This window comes from Haliotis rufescens, unplaced genomic scaffold (assembly GCF_023055435.1).
Source record: "Haliotis rufescens isolate VD_foot unplaced genomic scaffold, xgHalRufe1.0.p SCAF_4, whole genome shotgun sequence".
NCBI lineage: Eukaryota > Metazoa > Mollusca > Gastropoda > Lepetellida > Haliotidae > Haliotis > Haliotis rufescens.
This window is the reverse complement of record NW_025964112.1, coordinates 14,788,501-14,812,542: the sequence shown is the minus strand read 5'-3', so window position 1 is coordinate 14,812,542 and position 24,042 is coordinate 14,788,501. Positions and strand designations below refer to the sequence as shown.

General features: G+C 39.5%; 1 protein-coding gene across 1 annotated transcript in view; it reads left to right on the top strand.

The window, feature by feature from the left end:
* Positions 1-24,042, top strand: part of LOC124140501 (titin-like) — a 461,816-nt gene that overhangs the window by 356,419 nt on the left and 81,355 nt on the right. Inside the window, exons 235-254 of the mRNA XM_048381766.1 lie at positions 5,422-5,594; positions 5,826-5,871; positions 6,686-6,798; positions 7,562-7,765; positions 8,430-8,556; positions 9,158-9,333; positions 10,125-10,357; positions 11,095-11,218; positions 11,327-11,462; positions 12,007-12,182; positions 12,642-12,842; positions 13,619-13,814; positions 14,723-14,784; positions 15,136-15,159; positions 17,663-18,025; positions 18,881-19,021; positions 19,705-19,740; positions 20,063-20,186; positions 20,595-20,767; positions 21,203-21,330. Of these exons, the coding sequence (XP_048237723.1) occupies positions 5,422-5,594; positions 5,826-5,871; positions 6,686-6,798; positions 7,562-7,765; positions 8,430-8,556; positions 9,158-9,333; positions 10,125-10,357; positions 11,095-11,218; positions 11,327-11,462; positions 12,007-12,182; positions 12,642-12,842; positions 13,619-13,814; positions 14,723-14,784; positions 15,136-15,159; positions 17,663-18,025; positions 18,881-19,021; positions 19,705-19,740; positions 20,063-20,186; positions 20,595-20,767; positions 21,203-21,330 (2,956 nt within the window). The remainder of the gene's footprint in view (positions 1-5,421; positions 5,595-5,825; positions 5,872-6,685; positions 6,799-7,561; positions 7,766-8,429; positions 8,557-9,157; positions 9,334-10,124; positions 10,358-11,094; positions 11,219-11,326; positions 11,463-12,006; positions 12,183-12,641; positions 12,843-13,618; positions 13,815-14,722; positions 14,785-15,135; positions 15,160-17,662; positions 18,026-18,880; positions 19,022-19,704; positions 19,741-20,062; positions 20,187-20,594; positions 20,768-21,202; positions 21,331-24,042) is intronic.

The window sequence follows — 24,042 nt, the reverse complement described above, 5'->3', positions numbered from 1 at the left end:
TTATAAATGTCAAGTACTGTATTTGTTGAATCAAAAATTGTGTCGAAATAATAGCCAAAAAATAAATTGATCCAAATCAACACTCACTATCTCATGTTAAATGTTTAGTTCCATTATCTAAGTTAAGTCTATATATTTGCATATTTATCTACAGCAAGATCTACCTCTTTCAATACAAAACATATATGTAGCAAGCCAGGCTTCCTCCTTGTAAAATATACAAAGATGTTTCTGTTTCAAGAATCAAGGAAGCAACAAATCTTTAAATAACGTTTTTCAGTCCTCATCACTGAAAGAATGCACAAAACTATGGCGTAGTTTACGACTGACCTACTTTACTGTTGCACATAAACACTGGGAGAAAATAGTTTGATCTGATGTAAAGCAGTGGTTACCCTGTCAGGAAGCTATTGTCAGGAACAGGTGTAGATGATACCCTCATCAGCAGCCATGGTGCAAGAAGCCCCTGATAGAAGATGACCCTCAAGTCTCTATAAACAGTCTTGATATAACACTGAGGACGAGCCAAGCTCTTGTACTGTAGAGACTTTTTTATGTACATGTCAACATTATCTAATTAGAAAATTCAAAATAGATTCACCCTTAAATATTCATCCTGGTTCAAATTACTTTCTCTTAAGATTTTATTCTTTGCAATGCCATAATTAGATTTTGGATCAATTTCAAGGTAATGATCATATGTAGTTAGTTATGATGAAAGGAATATTTTCCAGTTTATCGACTGTTCTTAATAAACTATTAATTATCAGCAAATCTAGATAAAACCTATCATCAAGCATTCCATCCTTATCAAAATGTTCCAAAAATGTTGGTATGTTTCTTAATGAAAACGTCAAACATTTATGAATAGCATCAAATCAGGTAAAAATAGCCCCACCCAACAGTTTCATGCAAAACAAGTGTTAGACAGTTTCAAGCCGTGATCCAATCCTGAAGGTCAGAGAGTAATATTACAAGAGTATTTGTGTGGACAGGCGTGCCCCACATGTGTGTTATCACAGCCGATATCTCCCGGCAAGGTAGAACCTCTACAGGTATACCATCATGTCAGCTGGATGAGCCGACGTAACTAAAGGTTCCGTTCTTGGCACAGGCTTAGATCATTCCAGCTCTGACTTCCTCTGTTTTTTGTTGGCGTGTAGGTGAAATTCCTCCTCTCTTGCTCCTCACACAGTCTGGTAGCTTTAGATCGGTGTAGGCATTTGTTCTTTAATTCTCCCATTTCACGTTTTGGCGTAGATGTTTATCAGTTTTTTACTCGGATCCGGTGGAACAAACTGACTTTTGAGACACATCTTGGGTCTCGTTTCCATTTGAAGGGCACTTTTGATATTGGGATAAAGTTTGCTGTGGAGTTATAATTTTCGGATTCTTCATTATATTCCTTGTTGGATATTTGTGTTTTCATCATCACAACACCTGATTGTTCCGCTTTTCCATTTTGGATGGACTGTGTGCTGTGAGTGCAACGCCGTTTGAAGAGATTGTGTGGAGCTGTAGCTAATTTGGCTTGTTGAGTCACAAAGTTTTCGAGTTGTGACTCTAATTCTTCATTGTGGATTAAAGTGACTACGTCAGGTTGTGGTTTTGAAAATCAGTGAATATTCATTGTGGAATTTCGTACCACAATGAGCCAGGAGTAATAATATTTTGAGAGTGATCATTTTTTTGTGGGGTTGTGTGAATCTAGCTACCAGCAATCATGAGTTTGATGTTTATTTTGCCCAATCATAAGTGCCCTTCAAAAGACTGTCCATTCCATGCATCTGAGATGTCATCCAAAAAGAAACTATTTGAGGCCCCTGCTGAAGAAATACAGCTAGCAGGGGCCGCTGGCGCTGGAATTGAAGATGGTGGCAAATTGAGAAAAGGTCCAAAAAAGAAAATCCGAACGGCATGGAAGACTGCGGATGTGGAAGCTGAAGAAGAGAGAAGAGGAAGTATGACAGGGAGTGTGACTGAGGACGATGTTGTGACGGTGTTGTCTGTTGACACGGGCAACGAGTCGGGGTCAAGTGAGTGTGAGGCCAGGTTTACACTAGGGTCTGTGGCAAGTGACAAAGTGGATGTTGAAGACGTAGAAACTGAATTTTACGCCGACACTGGAATTGATTCCCTGACTAGCGATGATGTACATTTGGATGATATTCAGGAAGAAATTGCAGATATTGCCCTTACGAAACTTGAGAAAATTGAAGAAATAGAAATGCCACTAGTTGAACAAGATATTGAGGAGTTTGATGTGGATGATATAAAAGAAGAAATAGTTTTTGCGACGGAACCTGAAGTTCCTCTTGTGAGTACTGCCACGGAGCAGGAGCTCATTCTAAAGTCGGAGGAACAGGTTGTTGAAAGTGCTGTGGCTGTTAGGGTTGTACGAGAGGTTTGTGAGGAAATAAAAGTTGCAAAACATGTGACAGAGACGCAACAAATATACACAACAAACATTCAGGAGGAGGTAATCCAGTCCGAGACACTGACAGAGACACATGTGGCAGTGGAAAGGTGCGTGTTGTCAGGCCTCAGTGTAATTCAACCTTGGATAGGACGTAGTGAAAGTCAGGTTTGATAAGCTGCTTCTAATCGTCAAGAAGAGGTAATATGCTATGATTCCTGTAAATATTTTGAAATAACAGTGACTCTTCACGTCATCTGCCATCTCAAGATGTGAACTTAGTTCATTGATAGTCAGTAATCAAAGCCGTACATGGTAAAAAATGATGATGATGATGATGATGATGATGATGACATACATGGTCAAAAATGATGGTGATGGTGTCTATCCTCTTGGTCAAATCAAGGTCAGAGTACATGATATATTACCTTGGTGCATTCAAATTGCATTTTCAGCTCCCTGGGGAGTATAATTTAAAAAAAATATTCTGTAAGCATAAAACAGATAATCAATACTCTCATCTGAGCTTAAGTAAAAGATTAAGTCAGTTATGACATAATTTGTCTGCCACAGAAGCTAGTATGGCTGTTGATGACCTTCACCTTGCCTGCATGTTGTTATTGTTAGAACTGTATTCTGAGAATGGAAAAGAAAGCTGGATGTGTACAGTTATTCCAGTAGACTGCATTCATGGGTGAATATGATACCTTCACCTCATTGTACCAGTTTTTCAGTTTATATTTTAGTAACACATTTCTGACTTTTAACATCTATGTATCAGCTGAGATCTGCTCATGACCACTATCAGGAACATGTTACCATGGAAACCTATGTCAGAACAACATGGTATTCCTATTCGAATGGGAAATAGAAAGACTACGTCAAATCACTTTTTTGGCATGTTGCTCAATATATGCATGTTCTGAATCGGTTCCAAGTTTTACACCAAGAACCCGCCCAAGCATTTCAAGTGTTGCTAAGTGATTTTATATATACTGCTGGATATTTTTGTGTACTTACTTTAAACTGACAGATTGGAGTTGTTTTAATCCTATCATTATCCCATAATTCCTCTGCCACAAATTTTGTTGAGTGAAGATATCTGAAAAAACGTTAGGAAGTTGTTAAGAGATTGATAGGAAGATTAGATGTTTCGCTTGGCTCACAGGGCAGATATTAGCATTAATCCCGGCTGTATTTGCCATTATGAACTGTATAAAAAGCACTTGCATCCACTTGATAAACTGCCAGACGTCTGGGAAGCTGCTTACGAGATTTATCTGCGGGAAAAGTAACGTTCTTACTTGATTATTTTCTCATCTTTATAATCAAATGGTTATCGGTGTAATTGAAACATACATATCTACCTAAGAACTTGTTTTGACTTTATTTTTATGGGAATGTGATATTGGTTATAGTTTGATGATAGCAGTCATTCATGGTGCCTCATATATGGCATGGGGGTATACTTAAATGAATTCGAGGATTTTCTTGGATATTCAGTGTTATTGGTCAAGAGCTGACCCAGCTGTTTATTTCATCACTGTCTATTGTTGGTGTGATCCTGTGCCATGGTGTATTAGTCACTACAGGTCTAATCAAGACTTCTTTTTAGACTTTTTGTGAATTTTTTTAATGAGGTTTGCTTTAAGGCTCAGTTGACATATTACATGGAACTAGGCCTGGTTCAATTGGCAGTTCCAGCAAGTGTGATTCAAGTACCGTATTCGACGTAATAAGTACCCCGCTCTACTAAGCGCCATGGCGATATTTGCTAATATATTGGCTAGTGCATGATCCCAGTTAGGACCCCTTCCAATTGATCAATGTACACAAGACTTATTTATTCGTGTATAATGCGCACTTGTGTGTTATATGCACCTTCAATTATGGGCAATTAAATTCTGGAAAAATATATCTGTCGTATGTAAACATTTCAGGCTGTCAGCATAAACCACGAAATTTACGATTTTTCAACTCTTTTTTTTTTCACCAAAATAATATTCTAATAAGAGCTCCCTATTTCTAATTTTGAGAGGGCCCTGGGTATTATTACATCGAATACGGTAATTCAAATCTCACTTTGTTGTTTGATGAGTCAAATTTGCTCCTGTTTGTCAATCTAGCAGATAGCAATTAGCCACATTACACAGAGACAGTGTCCTATTGGCTTGAATCACAGATTCTTCTGTCAGTACCTTACCTTTGCTTGGGTGTTTCACCAATGTGGTAAAAGTCTTTAAAAGTGACTTCAGGCTTTTGGTATTTAATTCAAGTCACTCACTAAGTTATCCAATCTTTGTAACTGTTAGGGGGCGGTCGGGTAGCCTAGTGGTTAAAGCGTTTGCTCATCACGCCGAAGACCCGGGTTCGATTCCCGACATAGGTACAATGTGTGAAGCCCATTTCAGGTGTCCCCCGCCATGATATTGCTGGAATATTGCTAAAAGCGGTGTAAAACCATACCAACTCAATTGTAACTGTTCGGCTGCCATGTTGTGCAATGCATCGTGGACCATGGTGATGTAGTTAGTAACTCTATGCAAGCGGCCCACCTCGGGCTGATGTGTGGTGGAGTGGTTGTAAGGCAGCTGTAAGGAACGAAGCATGTTGTTGTCGGTATATAACCTTCTCCAGGATGTTGCAGATGAGGGTTCCTATGGAGACTGGAATATTACACGTGTGACTTTACAGGAGAGATGTGTTTGTTCTTGTTCTTGTTGTCAATGGTGGCATCTTAAAGATGTAGGGTCAGAAGGACGTTCTGTTGTATATGCGAGGAGATGGGTTTCAATGAAATAATCTCTGAATCTGAGACTGGACATCGCCAGACCATCCAGACGAACTCAACCAAAGTTTTATATTGATCACCTGTGACTGTTGTCTCATGTGGGGAAAAGAGTAAAATGTTACAATCAATGACATTCACAGAAAACCTGTGTGACCATTCTAGAAAGAGCTACAAAGTCTCTGGTCTATATTTAATATATCTTTTTCCCTTCCAGGTTGAAAGATGGTGAAGAAGTCCTCCCAAGTCCACGTGCCAAAGCCACATACAAAGATGGCATGGCAACACTTGATCTCAAAGACCTTGAACCTGAAGATGGAGGGAAATACACCTGCCGTGCTACCAACAGCTTTGGAGATATTGAAACCACAGCGAATCTCAAAGTTGAAGGTCAGTACGCTTCTCGTGTGAACAATGGTGGTGAAGAGGAATGGTGTGTCTAGAAAGTATCAGTTGTTTTATTCTAATCTTTCATATCTGTTTGTCTTCTAATATAGAAGGATAACATATGCATTTAATTTCAGTAATATGTGATTAGTGGTGTGATGTTTTTAAATATATATAGCAATGGAGGTGATTGTATATTTTGAGTTGTTATTGATGTTTATTATTGATTTACAGAAGTTCGCCACCGTAGAAGGAAGAAGGCTGAAGAGGCCAAACTCAAGTGAGTGTTTTGGAATATTTTAGCCAATCAATAGCATTTTTAGTGACCTTCATTCCATTATTCTTGTAGAATATCAGGTACAGGATAAGGTGGGAATGTACTATCTCAGTCATGAATGACATGGTATGATTATGGAAGTTTCCTTCAAGGAAACATGGTCGCCTCAAACTAGTTGGCCTTCTGATGGGGTGATATGTATTTATTGTCAAATGTAGGTTAGACCGGTATTAAGTTTAATGACTAAGTCATCATCCATTTCTTCCTGGAAAGGGCGATCGGGTAGCCTAGTGGTTAAAGTGTTCGTTCGTCACGCCAATGACCCAGGTTCGATTCCCGACATGGGTACAACGTGTGAAGCCCATTTCTGGTGTCCCCCACCGTGATATTGCTGGAATATTGCTAAAAGCGGTGTAAAACCACACTCACTCACTCACTCTTCCTGGAAAATGAGGAGGAAAGCATCTGTGGGGATGCCAGGTTAAAAATTATCCCAACCCACCTATGAGGTGACTTAATTGATTGGGTATAGACTCGGTGACTTGATTGATGGTGTGTCAACATGGACAGATGATGAGGATCATTGGTCATAAGTGGATTGACTCGATTTACAGGCTGCCATCATACAGCTAGAATTTTGCTGAGTGCGGCATTAAGCAACAAACACAAAAGTTGTAGATTAAGTGTTCAGATGCTTGAATCCTTGTTCCTTTATATGATGCTGATGAGAGTCTATCCCCTGAGATGGCTTATGCCATTTCCTGGAACACCCCAATCAGTGTAACATCTTCATTGACATCTTCATTTCTCACCCCAGACAACCTAAGAAGGAAGTTCCAGAAGTTGAGGCCGACATCCCACCAGAGTTCACACTGCCTCTGATCGACCAAGTAGCACCAGTGGGAGACTCCATTGAGTTGACTGTCACAGGTATGTTCAGTGGAGGAAACATGCTCCTGGTGTTGGAGGAAGAACAGATGTTTGTGAATAGACCTTGACATTTTTTCTTTCAGAATTTTGGCTAGATGCTAATATATTTTGACACATTTGTATGCTCTGGCTCACTGCTGGATGCTGACAAGGGACTGTGACACTTTGGGACTGTCACAGGTATGTTTGGTGGAGGAAACATTATCCTTGTGTTGAAGAAGAACAGATGTTTGTGTAGTTTTTATACTGAATTTTTGGCAAGATGCTAATATGTTTTGACCCATTTGTATGCCCTGGCTCACTGTGGGGCTGTGATGGTGTTGGATGTTGCTCATACTCTCAACCACCAGTTGTCTGATCCTGACCTGACAATGAACAGGTGGCCATGGTTTATCTGTACTATTGATGTATGAGGCCATCCACTCATTCTATGCCTCATCCTGCCATACATGCATGCTAGAACACTGTCACATTATGTCTTGATATGATGGATTTAAGATCAAGCCATAGCTCAGGCTCCCTGGTTGCATATAACTCCAGCTGCCTCAGTGCTCAGCCTCGATAGTGTCTAGTCCTTCCGGGTACCGATTCAACAACTGGAAAGACTGTGGTGTCATCATGTTAGATAAAAATGTACTTTTAGACTTTTAGAGATGCAGAACACTTTGTTGTAAGGTGGATCTATGACTGAATCTTTCAGCAATGTTAGTAGAAATTATTTATATCAAGATAGAATCTTCACTGGTCTCATTTATTGTCACAGTGACATGCCGACCTGAAGCCGAGGTAGACTTCTATCATGGGGATGAGAAGGTGTCGGCTGGAGGTCGCTTCAAACTGAAACAGGACAAGGACGTGTATAGTCTCATCATCAGCGATCTCAGACTGGAGGATGCAGGAGAATGGAGCTGCCAAGCTACAAATGCATTTGGCAAAACACAGTGCTCATGCGACGTCCAGGTGCTTGGTAAGTCTTGTTTATCGTCTCGATGAAAATAAATGCCAGATGTGTCTCTGTCACAGGATGTACCGTATTCGACGTAATAAGCGCCCCGCTCTCATAAGCGCCCACGGCAATATTTGTTTAGAAACACTTCAATTGATCAATGTACACTTATTTATTTGTGTATAATACACACTCCTGTGTTATATGCACTTTTAATTATGGGCAATTAAATTCTGGAAAATATATCTGTCGTGTATAATACGCACAGACTTTTCTTTTGTATGATTTCTGACTGTTAGCATAAACCACAAAATTTACGATCTTTCAACTCTATTCTTTCTCTAACCAAAATTATATTCTAATAAGAGCCCCCTATTTCTAATTTTGAGAGCGCCCTGGGCGCTTATTACGTCAAATACGGTAAGTTTCAGAAATTGTTTATTGTCGCCAGTAAAATATAGGCGAGATATTTTCTGTCATGGGAATAGATTTATATTTCAAAATCATGTTTGATGCTAGGTCATTTATTTAGAACTGGAAATGCAGGATGCTTGAAGACCCAGAGGCCATAAGGCTGTGGGATACACATTGTTTTTTCTATGTCCTTGTGCAGTAAGATGATGCGAAGCATTGTTATTGTTGAACTCATGCACCTTGCTGTGATATCACTGTTGTTCTGCTACAGACTCGGTGCCAGAAGGTTCCAAGAAGCCTCGGTTCACACGAGGACTGGATGCTATGACCATCACTGAGGGCAGCAAGGCACAACTGAAGTGTCGCGTCACCGGACTGCCACAGCCACAGATTGAATGGTAAGAAATCATAACTCTCTGATCTGACTGAAAGTAAACTGTTAGAGTTGATTAGTTGAGTGGATTCAGTTCTTCTTAAAGTCTTCAAAAGAACTTGAATCATACACTCAAAGTGACGACTGTGGGAGGTGTTGGAAGAGACTTTATTCAAACTTTTCATTCAGATTATCAAAATAGACAAGAGTACCTAGCTATATTCCTCATATGAAATCATCATTAAAAAAAACAAAATTTAAAAAAGAGAAATGTCTTGTGTAACAAAAGATTGTATAACCTGTCTACCATAATTTCAGTGTTTTGTGATTTGTAAAGACATGCTCATGGTATTGTCTGAATCATAACATCAACTCTGCTGTCAGTAGAGATTTCTTTTGATTATGAAAAGGGTTTTGTTGCTTTTATTTGAGTAAGTAATTATCTTTCTTTCATTCAACCATTGTAAGGTTGTATGTCTATTTTGAAATATTGCTTCTTGGGATGAGCATTACAATTATTTGAAAAAAAAAGCCTTCAAGCTGGCAATAAAGAGTGTCAGCAGTAAACAATTAAGTGGACTCCAACTGTGGCTGTTGTGTGCTGATGGAGTCATCTCTCCTTCCAGGTACAAAGACAGACAGAGGATCGAGGCCAGTCGCCACTACGAGATGATCCAGGAGGATGACGACGTTCACATTCTGGTTATTGATGGCGCCACCAAAGACGACACAGGGTCATACATGTGTCGTGCTGTCAATGAGGCAGGTTCTGCTTCTACAGAGGCCAGAATCCGTGTACAGAGTAAGTGCATTGTGTCTCTCAATTAGTTCCCATCTCCTGGACCATATGGTTGTCAGGTACGTGACATTGGTGGTTCATGGTTCAATGCTCGATCACTCACTCACTTAGACATAGTCAGGTTTGTAATTGTAGTTTTCATACACATCAGTAAAATTATTCCCTGCTTGAAGCTATATTTCCATAGTGATATGATTTGGGTGGATCAGGAAGCCAGTGTGAAGTAGGTTGGATCCTCCGTAAGCACTTGTTAAATCTCCAACATCATCAACAAGGCTGGGCATTTCCTTTCGAATTTATACATGTTGATAGTAATGGAGTTTTTCTGACACATGCTTGCCGTAAAAGGCAACTATGCTTGTCGTAAGAGGCGACTAACAGGATCGGGTGGTCAGGCTCGCTGACTTGGTTGATGCATGTTATTGTATCCCAATTGCGCGGATCGATGTTCATGATGTCAATCACTAGATTGTCTGGTCCAGACTTGATTATTTACAGACCGCCGTCATATAGCTGGAAAATTGCTGAGTGCGGCAATATACAACATGAAACTGAAACTGACACAGAGAGTTATAATGCTTGATGGTGTGGAGTAGAGATGAATCAGAATTGAATGTAGAGTAATGGAATTAACAGCAGTCATGATGTGTGACAGCAAGATAAACATCAGAGACAGGTTTAATAAACAATTTATGATTTCACTGAGCAGGAAAAAGATCTTCATGCTGCAAGTGATACACTTAATCAGGGTCAAATACGAAGCATGTAATGATTTAATGAATCTTGTATTGCAGAGGTGTCTGATCAAGAGATCCAGAGAGAAGACACCACCAGAGTGACTGCAGCGCCGACCAAACAATACCGATTCCAGATGGCACCAGACTTCACTGTCAAGCTCCGGAACAAGTCTGTCCTGGAGAACAGCCATGTGAGACTGGCCTGCTCCGTCACTGGCATCCCCGACCCCACCATCAAGTGGTACAAGGATGGCCAGGACATCACCGACATGACCAGATACACCATCCTGGTAAGGGACATCTTGTTATTCAGGAAACACTGTGGGGATACCAGGCAGAAAAGGTTCTGATTTTAGATTTGGTTATTTCTGGTTGCTTTGATATAACTGGAATATTGCTGACTGTGGCTAGACATCAAGTAGATGTGTTATCTGTGGAGAACAACCAGTGAGCCAAGAGGACCTTCAGATTATCTGTCCTGAGTGAATGAATGTGTCTTTCATCATTCAGTTATTGGGCAGGGAGTATTGTGTGTTTTCAGTGGGTTATTCTCTACATTAGTAACACATGTAAACTCTACAAACAAGTGTTAATGAAGTTTACCAGTTGTTATCAATCTGTGATGTCATGAACAAGTGATGACATCATATTGGATTGTTCACAGGATTGTATGTCACGTGGCTTTAACTGACCAACCAGCTTCAAGAATCTCTAAAATGCTCCAATATTGTAAAGTTATTACACTAAATCATTTTAGGTCTGGGTAATATATTACATGAGGTGGGACTCCTGGGGCAGAATAAGACCCCTGAAGCCCTAGCCCCTGAAGTCCCTGAAGCCTATTGGGTATCAGATGGACACAATGGGTGCTGATTTTGGCATAGCATGAAGGAGATTCTTTCACTTTCACTACCATAGCACAGAGACAATCCATTGACACTCCATCATAACAGAGATAGAACTATTAACTTGTATGTGGCTTTAGAAGACTGTGTGGAGGAACTATAATTTCTCCTGGTGTTTACAGAACAACTACGGTCTGCTGTCCCTGGAAATCCTGAGGACGGCAACATCCGACGGCGGCTGCTACACCTGCGAAGCCTCCAACTGCGAGGGCACCGTCACCTGCAGTGCCAGTCTTGATGTGCAGTGTATGTACACAACCCTTTATCCATGTAATAATTTCATTAAAATGCAAGGATATAAGTAATCTTTTTCCACATAACTGTATTGACAATACCTTCATTACTTTACCCCAGGCCTGGACCGTATGTCCCCCGAGTTTGACCAGCGACCCCGTTTCCAGAACCCCCTGGGTGACATCTGCATCAGGGAGGGAGAGGATGCTGTGTTTGAGTGCACCGCCACTGGCAAACCATCACCCTCATTCAAATGGTAAGACACAATAGTACATTTGGAAAAGGAATTGGTTACACTGTTGGCTCATGCAGCAAGCTTAGCACGTTTTGTCAACAGAAGATGGGGGCCAAAAGATGGGGTACATTCTGCACCGTATCTGGTTATAGGTATCATTAATTATGAATGTAAATAAACATGGCCACATGTCTACATCTCGGTGTGATGTTTAATGTACTTACTCACTCAACACCTGGAAAGATTATTTGGGGCCATATAAATTATAACAAAGTTGCTGCTGATGTTGCTGTTGATGCTGATGATGCTGGTGCTGATGATTTGGTATTTATTGTTCCACTATTTGTTGTCATTTGATTCCAAGAGCCAATGAATGCTTTTTAGTAGTCATCCAATCACAGCCTTAAAAAAATCAGCCACTGCCTGTCTACTTGTTTATGTTGAAGTTGGCCAGTCAAAAGGACATCTGAACACTTAAGCTTTTCTACAAATATTTGACCAATTATTTTCCTTGGATGTACCAAAATTTCACACTAATATTGATTTTCCATTTTGTGAATGCCAGGCAAAAGGATGTTAGAGAAGTCTTCAGCAGTTCCAGAATCAACATCGAGTCGGACGAGGACGGCAAGGCCCGCCTTGTTGTGAAGAATGCCCGTCTTTCTGACTCTGGGCTCTATGTGTGTGTGGCCTACAGTCTGGCTGGCCGCTGCAAGTGCTCCGGGTCACTCAGAGTCATTGGTGAGTTGGCAGTTCCAACTGCAACAACATTAATGTGACATAATCATAATGGTTTAATTAGTGTCATATCTTTAATCTATGATTTGTAGGGTGAAGAAACGTGTGTAATGAAAGTGGTACTCGATTCCTCGAGTTAAATATCAATGAGTTACTTGCCTTCTTATAATGATTGTTATTTGAACAAGAATTCAAAACAATATTTATCTTTGAAAGTGATATGGATTCAAATGACTGAAATTTGTTAGCAGGCAGGTAGAAATAATAGTGTTCAATGAAAATGATTATATTTCACAATCCGTACAATAATTGTTTGTGGTTCTGTATTCAAAGTACCACCACCCCAACCCCAAATAATACCTTAATAAAAAAGTTAATTGTCCAATGCCATAATATTCATTCAAACATTTAGTCAAAGAGAACTTTAAGTTGCAATGATACCCTATTTTACCTTCTTTCCAGAAAAATCTCCCTCACCACCCTCGCAGGATGAGTTGATGCGTCTGGGCTATGGCCCTGACGTCGAGTTCGACCCCCTGCAGCGTATCACAGAGCCTGGCCGACCACCATACTTCTCCATCATGCTACCCAGACAGCTTGAGGTGACCGAGGGACAGAAGCTCCGCCTTGACTGTGCTGTCGAGGGATTCCCCACACCTGTTGGTAAGTACATTACTTCACATACAGCCTTGTTTGTTTGTTTGTTTGTTGTTTAACGCCGCACTCAGCAATATTCCAGCTATATGACAGCAGGCTATAAATAATCGAGTCTGGACCAGACAATCCAGTGATTGACATCTTGGGCATCGATCCACGCAATTGGGATACAATAACATGCATCAACTAAGTCAGCGAGCCTGACCACCCGATCCTGTTAGTCGCCTCTTACGACAAGCATAGTCGCCTTTTACGGCAAGCATGGGTTGCTGAAGACCTATTCTACCCCGGATCTTCACGGGTCACGTACAGCCTTGACGTCCTTTATATATATATATATTTTTCAGGTTATGATCTCATATTGGCAATCCACTTTCTTAACTTTCAGATTACATTATATATTTTTAATGGCCCCAGTTTTTATAGGGTATGAGGGGCGGTCGGGTAGCCTAGTGGTTAAAGCGTTTGCTCATCACGCCGAAGACCCGGGTTCGATTCCCGACATGGGTACAATGTGTGAAGCCCATTTTCTGGTGTCCCCCGCCGTGATATTGCTGGAATATTGCTAAAAGCGGCGTAAAACCATACTCACTCACTCACTTATAGGGTATGATATTGAACAAGTTGCAAGTTTAATTTGACATAAATGTAGAACAAGTCATATTGCTGTGACTTTAAATATCAGCTCGCTAACTCATTCATTCATACATGATTGGTTCTGCTACTGACAGCCTTAAAACAGACATAGGAATGAGGTTTTATTTTGAGTTCCTTTCCTCCAGTATCCTGGCACAAGAATGTCCGCGAGCTGTCATACGGCGAGCGGCACCGCATCATGATGTGTGCAACACTGCACACAATGGAGATCCCATCTGCCATGACCATTGACTCCGGAGAGTACATCGTCCGGGCAACAAACGTCTTTGGCTCTGTGGAAACATCCTGCTTTGTCAAGATTAATCTCAAAGATCCAGAAAGGTCAGTATACTGTGTGTAAAAAAATGAAGTGTTTGAATGGCATTCACAAGTTGGTAGAACAAGACATGACATATTCTGGGGGGATATAACTTTGTTGACTAGAATCATCTGAAAGGGGGCAAGAAGTAGCCAGCCTGCAATGTCAATACAAAAAAGAAGTTGCTATCCATAAAAAAATGTTCAATTAATTTGAATGAAATTTCAACTTATAATGTTCGTTTGATAGTTTAGTTTTAGTTTATTGAATTTCAAAACTTACCTAGAAATGATGATGGAGCACTGTATGCCTCTGTTAGTAGTGCTAGCTTCCTCTAGTCCTGGGTTTGAATCCCAGATTTGCCTCAATGTCGGCACCATACCTGTTTCACCAAAGTGGTAAACATCTATGACCGGCTTTCCTCCCATATTAAGCCGACACGCCTTGATATAACTGAACATGTGTTCAAAGTGCCATACATCCAAACTTATTTACATAAAATTCTTCCCAGTAAGACTAATAGCTTCAAAACTAGGGGTCCGCCTCTGTGGTCTAATGGTAGAGCGTCCGCCCGGAGAACGGAAGATCCGTGGTTCGATCCCCAGCTGCGTCATACCAAAAGACGTTAAAAGATGTACTTGTTGTTACCCTGTCTGGCGCTCGGCATTAAGGGGCTAAAACAAGGATTGGTCGGCTGGGAGTCAGTATACTGTGTCTGAGTGGGGTATTCATGTTAAACTGCAGCATGCTATCTCAGTGTGCTAGCACTATAAATCGGCATCAGTCCGGACTAGTACAAGCAAACACACATACACGTGCATGCATGTCGCTATATAAGTGCAATAATCTTGGACGCGACGTTAAACCCCATTTCACCTCACCTCAAAACTAGGGGTTAGTTAATGCTTACAAATATTGTTGTATTTTTCAGTGAGGAGTATGTTGAGCCTGTGTACACACCCAGGGATCGTGCACCTGTTGAACTCAGAAGAGGTGGGTACATTCATAATATTAACATCTATTACAGACTTGAGTACAGACTTAGGTACAGACTTAAGTACAAATATTACCTTCAACAGGAGTACAGAGCGACATGGTCATGGTTGAAAATCTGAAACCACATCCAACAATTCCTGTGTGATAAGAGGTGATGAGGTAGCCTCATTGTTAAAGCGTTGCCTGTAACGCTGAAGACCCAGGTTCGATTCTTCACAATATGTGAAGGCCATTCTTGGTGTCCATGGTATGCAATAGCTGTAATATTGCTAATAGTGGCTTAAAGAACTTTTATGCCTGCAATGGGTAAATGGAATTTATTGGAACATTGCCTGTTGATCTTCGCAGATGGAACCAGCAAACCCCCACAAGGTATAAAAATGTAGATCTTCCTAGCACCTAACAATGTTGTAGTCTAGTTAATATGTCTAACCATATCACTCTGGTTAACTCTCTCTCTCTGTCTGACAGTATACCAGTCACTTCACAATATTTAATCAACATTTGTCATATTTTCTTGAGAATAGTGCACAATATTTTCCTCAAAATACAGGGATGTATGATACATGACTACAGTGAGCTGTGATGTGTTTTCCCAATGCAAATACATTCCTGTGAGCATGTAACATTGGTGATACCATGTGAGCAAATCTGTACTGACATGTACAGCTGATTGTTATTTCCGGCTTAGTTTACGAGAAAATACACACAGTCATCTTAATCTCTGCATATAAAACAATGCCTAGCAGAACAAGAAATACAATTTTAATGGTAAATCATTATGTCTTATGATGTTTTATTGCACATTTCACGTTCTTATTGACCAAGTTTGTTTGTACCTGTTTGTTCACCTGAAGGGGGGGGTCAGGTAGCCTAGTGGTTAAAGTGTTCACACCGAAGACCCGGGTTCGATTGCCGACATGGGTACAATGTGTGAACCCCAATTCTGGTGTCCCCCGCCGTGAAGTTGCTGGAATATTGCTAAAAGCGGCATAAAACCATACTCACTCACTCACTCACTCGCCTGAAGGGATACGATTTAGTTTTTACTGCACATAATACTCGAAAAAAAAAATCTCTCCAAAATACCCCCTCTGCTGGAGGGGGCCATGCATCATGCTTGTGTGCGCACTATTGTCAAGAAAATATGGTAAACCTTTCTATGTTATACAACTCATCTTCAGAATTAATTATTTCCATACAAAGGCCAAACTTCCTTTTTGCTTGTTTTTATGGATTGTTCCTTGTGTCCGGCAAGGGGGATGCTAAATCCGTAATACAAGGGAAAAATTGTTTGGTCTTTCCTAACTTCTTAAACTCAGATGTGTTTCATTTCAGATGTGTAAGCACTATACACTTTGCATGTTCTCTAACAAAGTATTATTTTGTACTCTATGCACATCTTTGACTGTCATCAGATTATTGAATTAATAATCAAATAAATAATGAACTCTGAATTAGTATTGATTTCTTTTAGAACTAATGAGTTGAATATTATTTTGGATACTATTTCTCATTTACTAAAACTTATTTACCAATACTTTATTGCAAATAATCCTATTATTGGAAAATCAATAATCTATGCACATCACCTGATTGTATGAACAAATATTTTTACCCATGAATATATGTATTTAATTAATGATTTAAATCTTTATTATTTTCTGAAAATTATTTTCATATACATGTTTATATATATATATATGAAGAGGTAAGATTCATTGTGCACAGTAGCACATATATATATAGAAATTTACAAAGTAATCACGATTATTCAGGAGAATTAACAATTCATTCTGTGTGAATATTTTGTGAATTTCTTTATATGTGCTACTGTACACTAGTGAATCTCACCTCTTCATACATATGTAGGGGGCACAGGTGGCCCAGTCGCCTAGGGCGCCGCAATTTGCTGTGCAGAGTTACATGCCTTGGGCACGCCAGAAACCTATGATTGTGGGTTCAAATCCCGGTTCGCCCCGATTATGTTTCTAGGTTTGTCAGCACCATACCCGTGCTCGTGGGTTTCACCGAAGTGGTAAACGTCTGAGACCTGCATCACTTCGGACTTTCCTCCGCGATATAACTGGAATACTGTTAAAAGTGTCGTTAAACACAACTCACTCACTCACTCATACATATGTATGGTTATGATATGACATATTCCGATATTTTTCTTAATTTCTGTGTATCATTCATGTAACCTCTGCAATCTGTACAGATTTTTATTTGATTGTTTAATTATTTCATAGTCTCAGGCGTGGTCAATTATGGCGTCAGTTTTTAATTACAGTGTGTTCTTGTAGGCTCAATTCCACAAAGTTATGTCAAGTCTTATCGGAAATATGCACAGAGCACTCCGGAATGGTCTTACTGTTTAGTCATAACTGTTGTGACATAGACTTATGACAGTCACAGTGCAAAGATTGTTTCTGGAGCAAGGCCTTTGACCATAACTTTGCACATGTATGTATTGAGTAACACTATTTTAAGTCTGTCAAATGTATGGCCTGGTGTCCAGGGCCCTGTTTCTCAAAGCAATCTTAGTGCTAAGACAATCGTAACCCCCTTACTTAAACATAGACTTACGACAATCGTAGGCTAAGATCGTTTTGTAGAATGGGGTCCAGGTCTCAATTCCGCAAAGAGAGTTCATCCCAAAGATGATCATACTTCCGAACTCTAACACAGACATAGATCATCATAGCGCTAAGACCTGTTTAACAGCCCCAGGTCCAGAATGAAATCTTAACATTGTGTTTTTCATAGATTTATATTCAAACTTCACCCTGGATTTGTCATAGTGCTAAGAATCTTCTGGAACTGGGTTTGGAAACACAGGACTGTGTGTGACATTTAACCATCAATGTTCCAGCACCTTTCTTCATCAAGCATCTGCCACCCAGGATTGACGTCATGGAGGGCGTGGATGTCCAACTGGACTGCATCCTCCGTGGCGGCATCGACCTTGTCCAATACTCCGACGAGGGTGCAGACCAGGCCAAGAAGGGTCTGGAAGAAGAGGGCTTCGTGGGAGGATTTGTTGACATGGGCAGACTCGCTGCCCCGTCATCTCCGCAGGTGTCTGCTGCGACAGGAAGTCCTCCTGTGTTTGAGAAGAAACTGACCGATGTCCAGGCACCAGTCGACAGCCTTGTGAACCTCGTGACCTCCGTGATTGACGACCCTGTGGCTGATATCACATGGTTCAAGGATGGGAAGGAAATCACACAAGGAGGTGGGTGCTGATGCAGTTTTCTTGTTTTAAGTCAGTATACCAGTAAGGAGAATAGTATCTGATGTTCAGGAATCAGTTGACATGATGGGATGGATTAACCCAGTGGATATTGTACAAGCATACTATACACCTTGATTTCATGCCGTTCTTGACATTCAGTTAAGTAAGATTATCGATGGCCAGTTTGTATGTCTGGTATATGGTGTCTGCTGGAAACATCTCCTCAGAAACTACTGAACCAGTGATGCTGACACTTCACAAAATTCTCTCAAAATGCATATTTGTCTTCATAATTTCTTCTCCATCTTTTTATGCCATCATATTTTGTTCAAATAATTAGGACATTAGTGTTAGGTAAGAAGATGTCTGACAGCAAGTTTTGTAAAGTATCTGTCTTTTTTGTAGGGTGAGTCATTACAAAAAATAATAATAATTTGCCTTATTGCAAATATTGATGTATACATATATTCTAATTTGGGTGCAAATGGTGATGGTTCTAGTTTCTTTTCACAAATTCTGATCTCACAAATAATCTCCATGGTTACCTGAGCAGGGAGACCACTGTTTTCAGTCTTTGGTTATGTGTCAGATATATTCATTTGTGCCCAATATTGCTTCATCTGAAATGGAAGCTGCGATTAATTAGATAATCACATAGGACTCTGATACTAAGACCAATTTCAGCTGTGTTTGTGATTTCCTATTTGTTGGCATGGCTTGATGCTCACACTATCAACCACTGGTTTGCCTGCTCCAGATCTGACACATCAGTTTCTGTCATAATGCTGTAATACGCTGACTTCCTGTCTCCACTGATGTAGTATCGGTGACAATAACTTGTATGTTTTCATTCAGACAAATATGAAATCTTCTTTGACGCTGGCTGCCACAACCTAGAAATCTATGACACTGAGATCTCCGACAGCGGAGTGTACAAATGTGTTGCCGTCAATGCCCTCGGTTCCACAGCCTGTCAGTGCACAGTTACTATTCAAGGTACATATAGTCTCACCTTATATGCCCTCCTTTCCCAAGATTCTACGAACTATGCCCTCTGCAATATCTGACTTTCACATATATAAGTGTGTCTGGCTACTAAAGTGACCTTGTGTAAGGTCGCATCTATCCCATGATGCAGTGTGTCTAGAGGAAGCTAGCCTGTGTACTATTTATTCTCAATAGATCTTTAGTGTGTGACCATATATCAAGTTGCTTATCTTTTAGCGTAGTGTTAGACATGTCTATCTTTTTCCTTTGTGTGATATAGTTTATGTTATTATTTTGAAAGTAACATGATGAAAAGTAATAACTATCATTTTTTAAGGTCACATTTTTGAAACATTAAATTATTGAATATATAAGATTACATTGGTTTTCTGTCAGTAATGATTAATCAATATGATGTTCTAATAATAAACTGATACATACATTACAGAAATAATAATGTCCACTTGATAACAATGTTTATAACAATAACAATGAAACAACATTTATAACAATCATAATGAGTACGTAAGTATGTTCATAAAACTATCTCTTTAACTTGGCTTAATCACTCAGTTTCCCTGGGATCAATATTCTATTTTCTATATTGATATCCGTGATATCCATGCAATGCACAAGTGCCCCTGTTTTGCTGTGACCCTGAGCTTGCACAACCTTGACCCTTCTCTCCACAGATTCTGATGATGTCAAAGCTACAACATCCCTTCCTGGTATGGCCCCCAATTGATTGACTTTTATTTTTATTTATTTGAAATATGACTGATCCTGTTATATTTACCTCATTAACTATAATTATTTTGAATAAAACAGTGATGTCATACTTCACCAGCAACCATTTTTAATCAAAGACTAAATTTAACTAATCATGTTATTTTTCCAAGAAAAATTAACATTGATCTGAACCTATAACAAAACATTGATGATCTTAATAACATTATTTCTTACACCAGCTTCTTAATGAATAATCCTTAATGACTAGTTCCATTTGTGATTCTCACCTGTATGTTTACACCTGTAACCTGTTTACTGTAGCTGATGACTCCGGGAAGGAGGCACCCAACTTCACAAGCACCCCAAATGACCTGACCCTCCCAGCAGGTAGTGAGGCTGTGTTTGAGTGCAGTGTCACCGGCAAGCCCACCCCAGAGGTTGCATGGTAAGATGTAGAAACTTTCAAAATAGTTTTGGCCAAACATTTGAAATCCTTATTTTCTTAAATTCACATTGGTTTTAGCATTGTTTTTGTTTGCTTTTGTTTCTTTGTTTGTTGTTTAACACCACACTCAGCAATATTCCAGCTATATGATGGTGATCTGTAAGTAATTGAGTCTGGACCAGACAATCCAGTGATTGACATCATGAGCATTGATATACACAGTTGGGATACGATGACATGCGTCAACCGAGTCAGTGAGTCTGACCACCGATTCTGTTAGTTGTCTCTTTCGAAAAACATATGTGCATAGACTTATTATTACACGAAAGACAGAATCGTTTTAGAAACTAAATAATGTGTTCAAATTCACATTAGGTTGGTTTAAACATAAGTTTTTGTTGTAATCAGGTTCAAGGACGGCAAACCTGTAACACCCAATGACTGTCTGAGAATCGTTGCCAAGGGCAACAAGCACCAATTGAGAATATCTGCCATTGTGAAGTCTGATGAAGGACAATATGTCGCCACGGCAACATCCGAAGCTGGCACCAAGTCTTGTGCTGCTCGACTCACCATACAAGGTGAGATGGTGAAACATGAATGAGGACGCACTGTTATATTGTAGCCTGAAAAATTCATGTGAATTATGTATCATGTCAGAAACAGTGTTAAACCAAACTCACTCAAGCCCTTATGACAAAAATCTGGCAGTTATGACATATAATGATTTTGTTTAAATGATTAATTGTTGTCAATATCTGACATTTAGACAGAAGCACCTTTTATGTTCACTCTTCAGTGATTGATTCATAAAAATGTGACCACTATTTTGCCTGTTATGCCAAATAGAAACGGTTTCGGCGGATAATTGAGACTGGTTATACTCTGATATGACATTTTATATTAAATATATGACAAATGTTTTGTTTACAAAATGACCAACCAGGTTTGATCAGCAATATGGTCAAAGCCTCTGTGATGTCACGGACCCATCACCTCCTCTTGTTTATCCCCAGTTCTGGCCACCAAGTTTGCTACTGAGTTGCCGGCAGAAGTCTCCGCCTCCAAGGGGGACAGTGCCACCCTGACCTGTGGCACCCCCCAGGGGGTCAAGGACGTCCACTGGGAACTCAATGGCAAGAAGGTATGTACTCTTCTGCTACCAGATGTTTGTGGGGTTAGGATTTGGTATTACAACAAACTGCTGTGTCAGCAGTTGTTTACGTGGCCACATTTTTATTATTGGGAAAGGGAATGTGTCTTTATGTGCAAATGTGGAGATATTGTTCAAGTTTCAGAATGGAAAGCTTAAACTGTTTTTTGTTGTTGTTGTTTTGTTTGTCGTTTAACGCTGCACTCAGCAATATTCCAGCTATATGACAGTGGTCTGTAAATAATCGAATCTGGACCAGACAATCCAGTGATTGACATCATGAGCATCGATCCACGTAATTGGGATACAATGACATGCATCAACCAAGTCAGCGAGCCTGTCCACCCAATCCCATTTGTTGCCTCTTATGACATGCATAGTCGCTTTTTACGGCAAGCAGGGGTTGCTGAAGACCTATTCTAACCCGGATCTTCACAGGTCCACATTAGACTGAGGAACACATGACTACTCCGTAATGGGTTGTGACCTTGCACCTGTTGAAGTGTCTGTCAAATACTTTCATTCAGTTGAACCTTGTAATAATTTTCACTGACCTACAAAAAAGAATTTACTTCAAACATATTTTATCTTCAATATCACATTTTTCTTTGTAATTCCTACAATATACGAATTGTGGTGCAACAATACTCAGTATACCGTCAGTCTCTTGAAACTCCTAAACTAACACTGATGAACACAAGCTGCAGTTATCCCCGCGCGAGAACAGCAGAACGTGTGTGTGTGTGTGTGTGTATTGTGCAATGGTGACACAAGACTGTATGATAAGTGTGTTGTGTGCCTCTAACCTGTATAACAGGCCCTCCCTGGGTAAACATGGGTATTCACAAACAGTGGGTACAAGGCACACACTGTGCAGTCAGTCATGTTATGCACATCTACTGCTGAGATCAGGGAGTAAGGTTTGTTGAGGCTGATTTATAATTACTTTGTGTCTTGTCATTAATTTGTGTCTGGGTTTACCGTGTCCCTTGTTTATTTGTATCTTCAGTGTGTAATCGTGTATAAAAATGATAATAATATCTGAAGACAAAAGGACCAAAACATGATGAGAATGATGCATTGGGGAACAAATATTTTTTTGTTTGCGTTTACATTAACTATGGTAGAGGTAGAGATTAATGTCATATCAATAATTGGTATTTGTTTAGATTACATGATTTCAGTCCTATATTTAAATTTGTTTATATATATTTTATTTTTGATATTTGTATTTTGTTATAAATGTAGTTTTTGATATCCAAGGAAATATTTGCCCTTAGCAAGAATACATTTTCATTAACATGTTATATACTGACCAAAAGGGTTTGGAATCATGAATATTTTAGCGAATATTATTTGTAGTGAAAGGACTGATCACACAATTTTTAAAAATATCCCCCAAATAGTCATGACCCCTAACCTTTTTTGGTCAGTATATATAATATATTCATGCTTTTAGATCATGCAGTCAATGTACGTCATATAATGTCCTTGACTTCAGTCCATAATGGTTGTTTTCGAGATAAAATCAGAAATCCTGTTTTTCAAGACAGTCCATATTCATTGAAGCATTACAAATTGACCAGGGAGATTTATTTGCTATCAATGGTTGGGTTAAAAGGTGACTGCTAACTGATTTGGGAGTGTGTTACTATTGTGTGTATGATCATAAATGAATTCCCACCTGACGCACTGTGACAATCCCCTGTGGCAGGGAATGCATGTCACAAGTTCACAAGCAAATCCCCGTTGTCATCAAATTTATGGCAGTTGTTTGCTAGGGAGTAGATTGGGTATATATTTCTATACTTGATAGGAAACAGTGCAATAGAGAATATCTACATACAGATTCAGGTAGGACTTCCTCTGGACTGAATATTGAGGTGCCATTAAGCTAGTCCACTGGAAATGTTAAGTTTTAATATAATTGAAAGCTTACAATGTTGGTTTGAAAGTTATCAGACATGTTCAAATGGTTGACAACTAGTATTTTTTACTTACTTACACTTGCAAGTTTTGGACTTCTGGTCTGATCAAATGCTAAAAAATGGCTAATGTGAATGGGAAAATGCAGATTCAAAGTATGACATAAGATGATTTATTTTTTTTGGTTGTACTGTCATTATCAGGTCTCCTAAGAAAATCGGCTTGGATAAAAAAATATTTCAAAATACTTCTTAAAAACTCAAAAATCAACCTTTTTGACACATTTCAGCCATACATGTAAATTTAATGTTATATGTTCCAAAAATGTAAGTATTGCAAAGTCAGGGTCACTTTTATATGAACTGTCGGATAACTTTAATTACAAATTCGAAAAAGTTTGCTCTTTGCTTAAATTTGTATGCATAAAAACTTGTTCTTGTCACTATAAATAATGCTGATGTGATGTTAAATTGTGACTCACTCACTCACTAAACTAAGGTATGCAGAACCTGTCGTCTTGTAGAGATGTGTCGGAATATGCTTGGCAATTGTAGGTAATGAGGTTCATGTCATGTATAGATTAGTCACCAGGAATGTTTTTGGAATGTGGGCCCATTTTGATTTATTATTTTCTTGTCATTTGATAATAATTTTCCTGAAATATATTTGAAATACCAGGAAAGCCTATGGGTTAGTATAGGTCCCCAGCATCAAATGCTGGTCATAAGAAGTGACTTCGTGGATCAGGCTCTGTGACATTGTTGATTGGGTTGATAG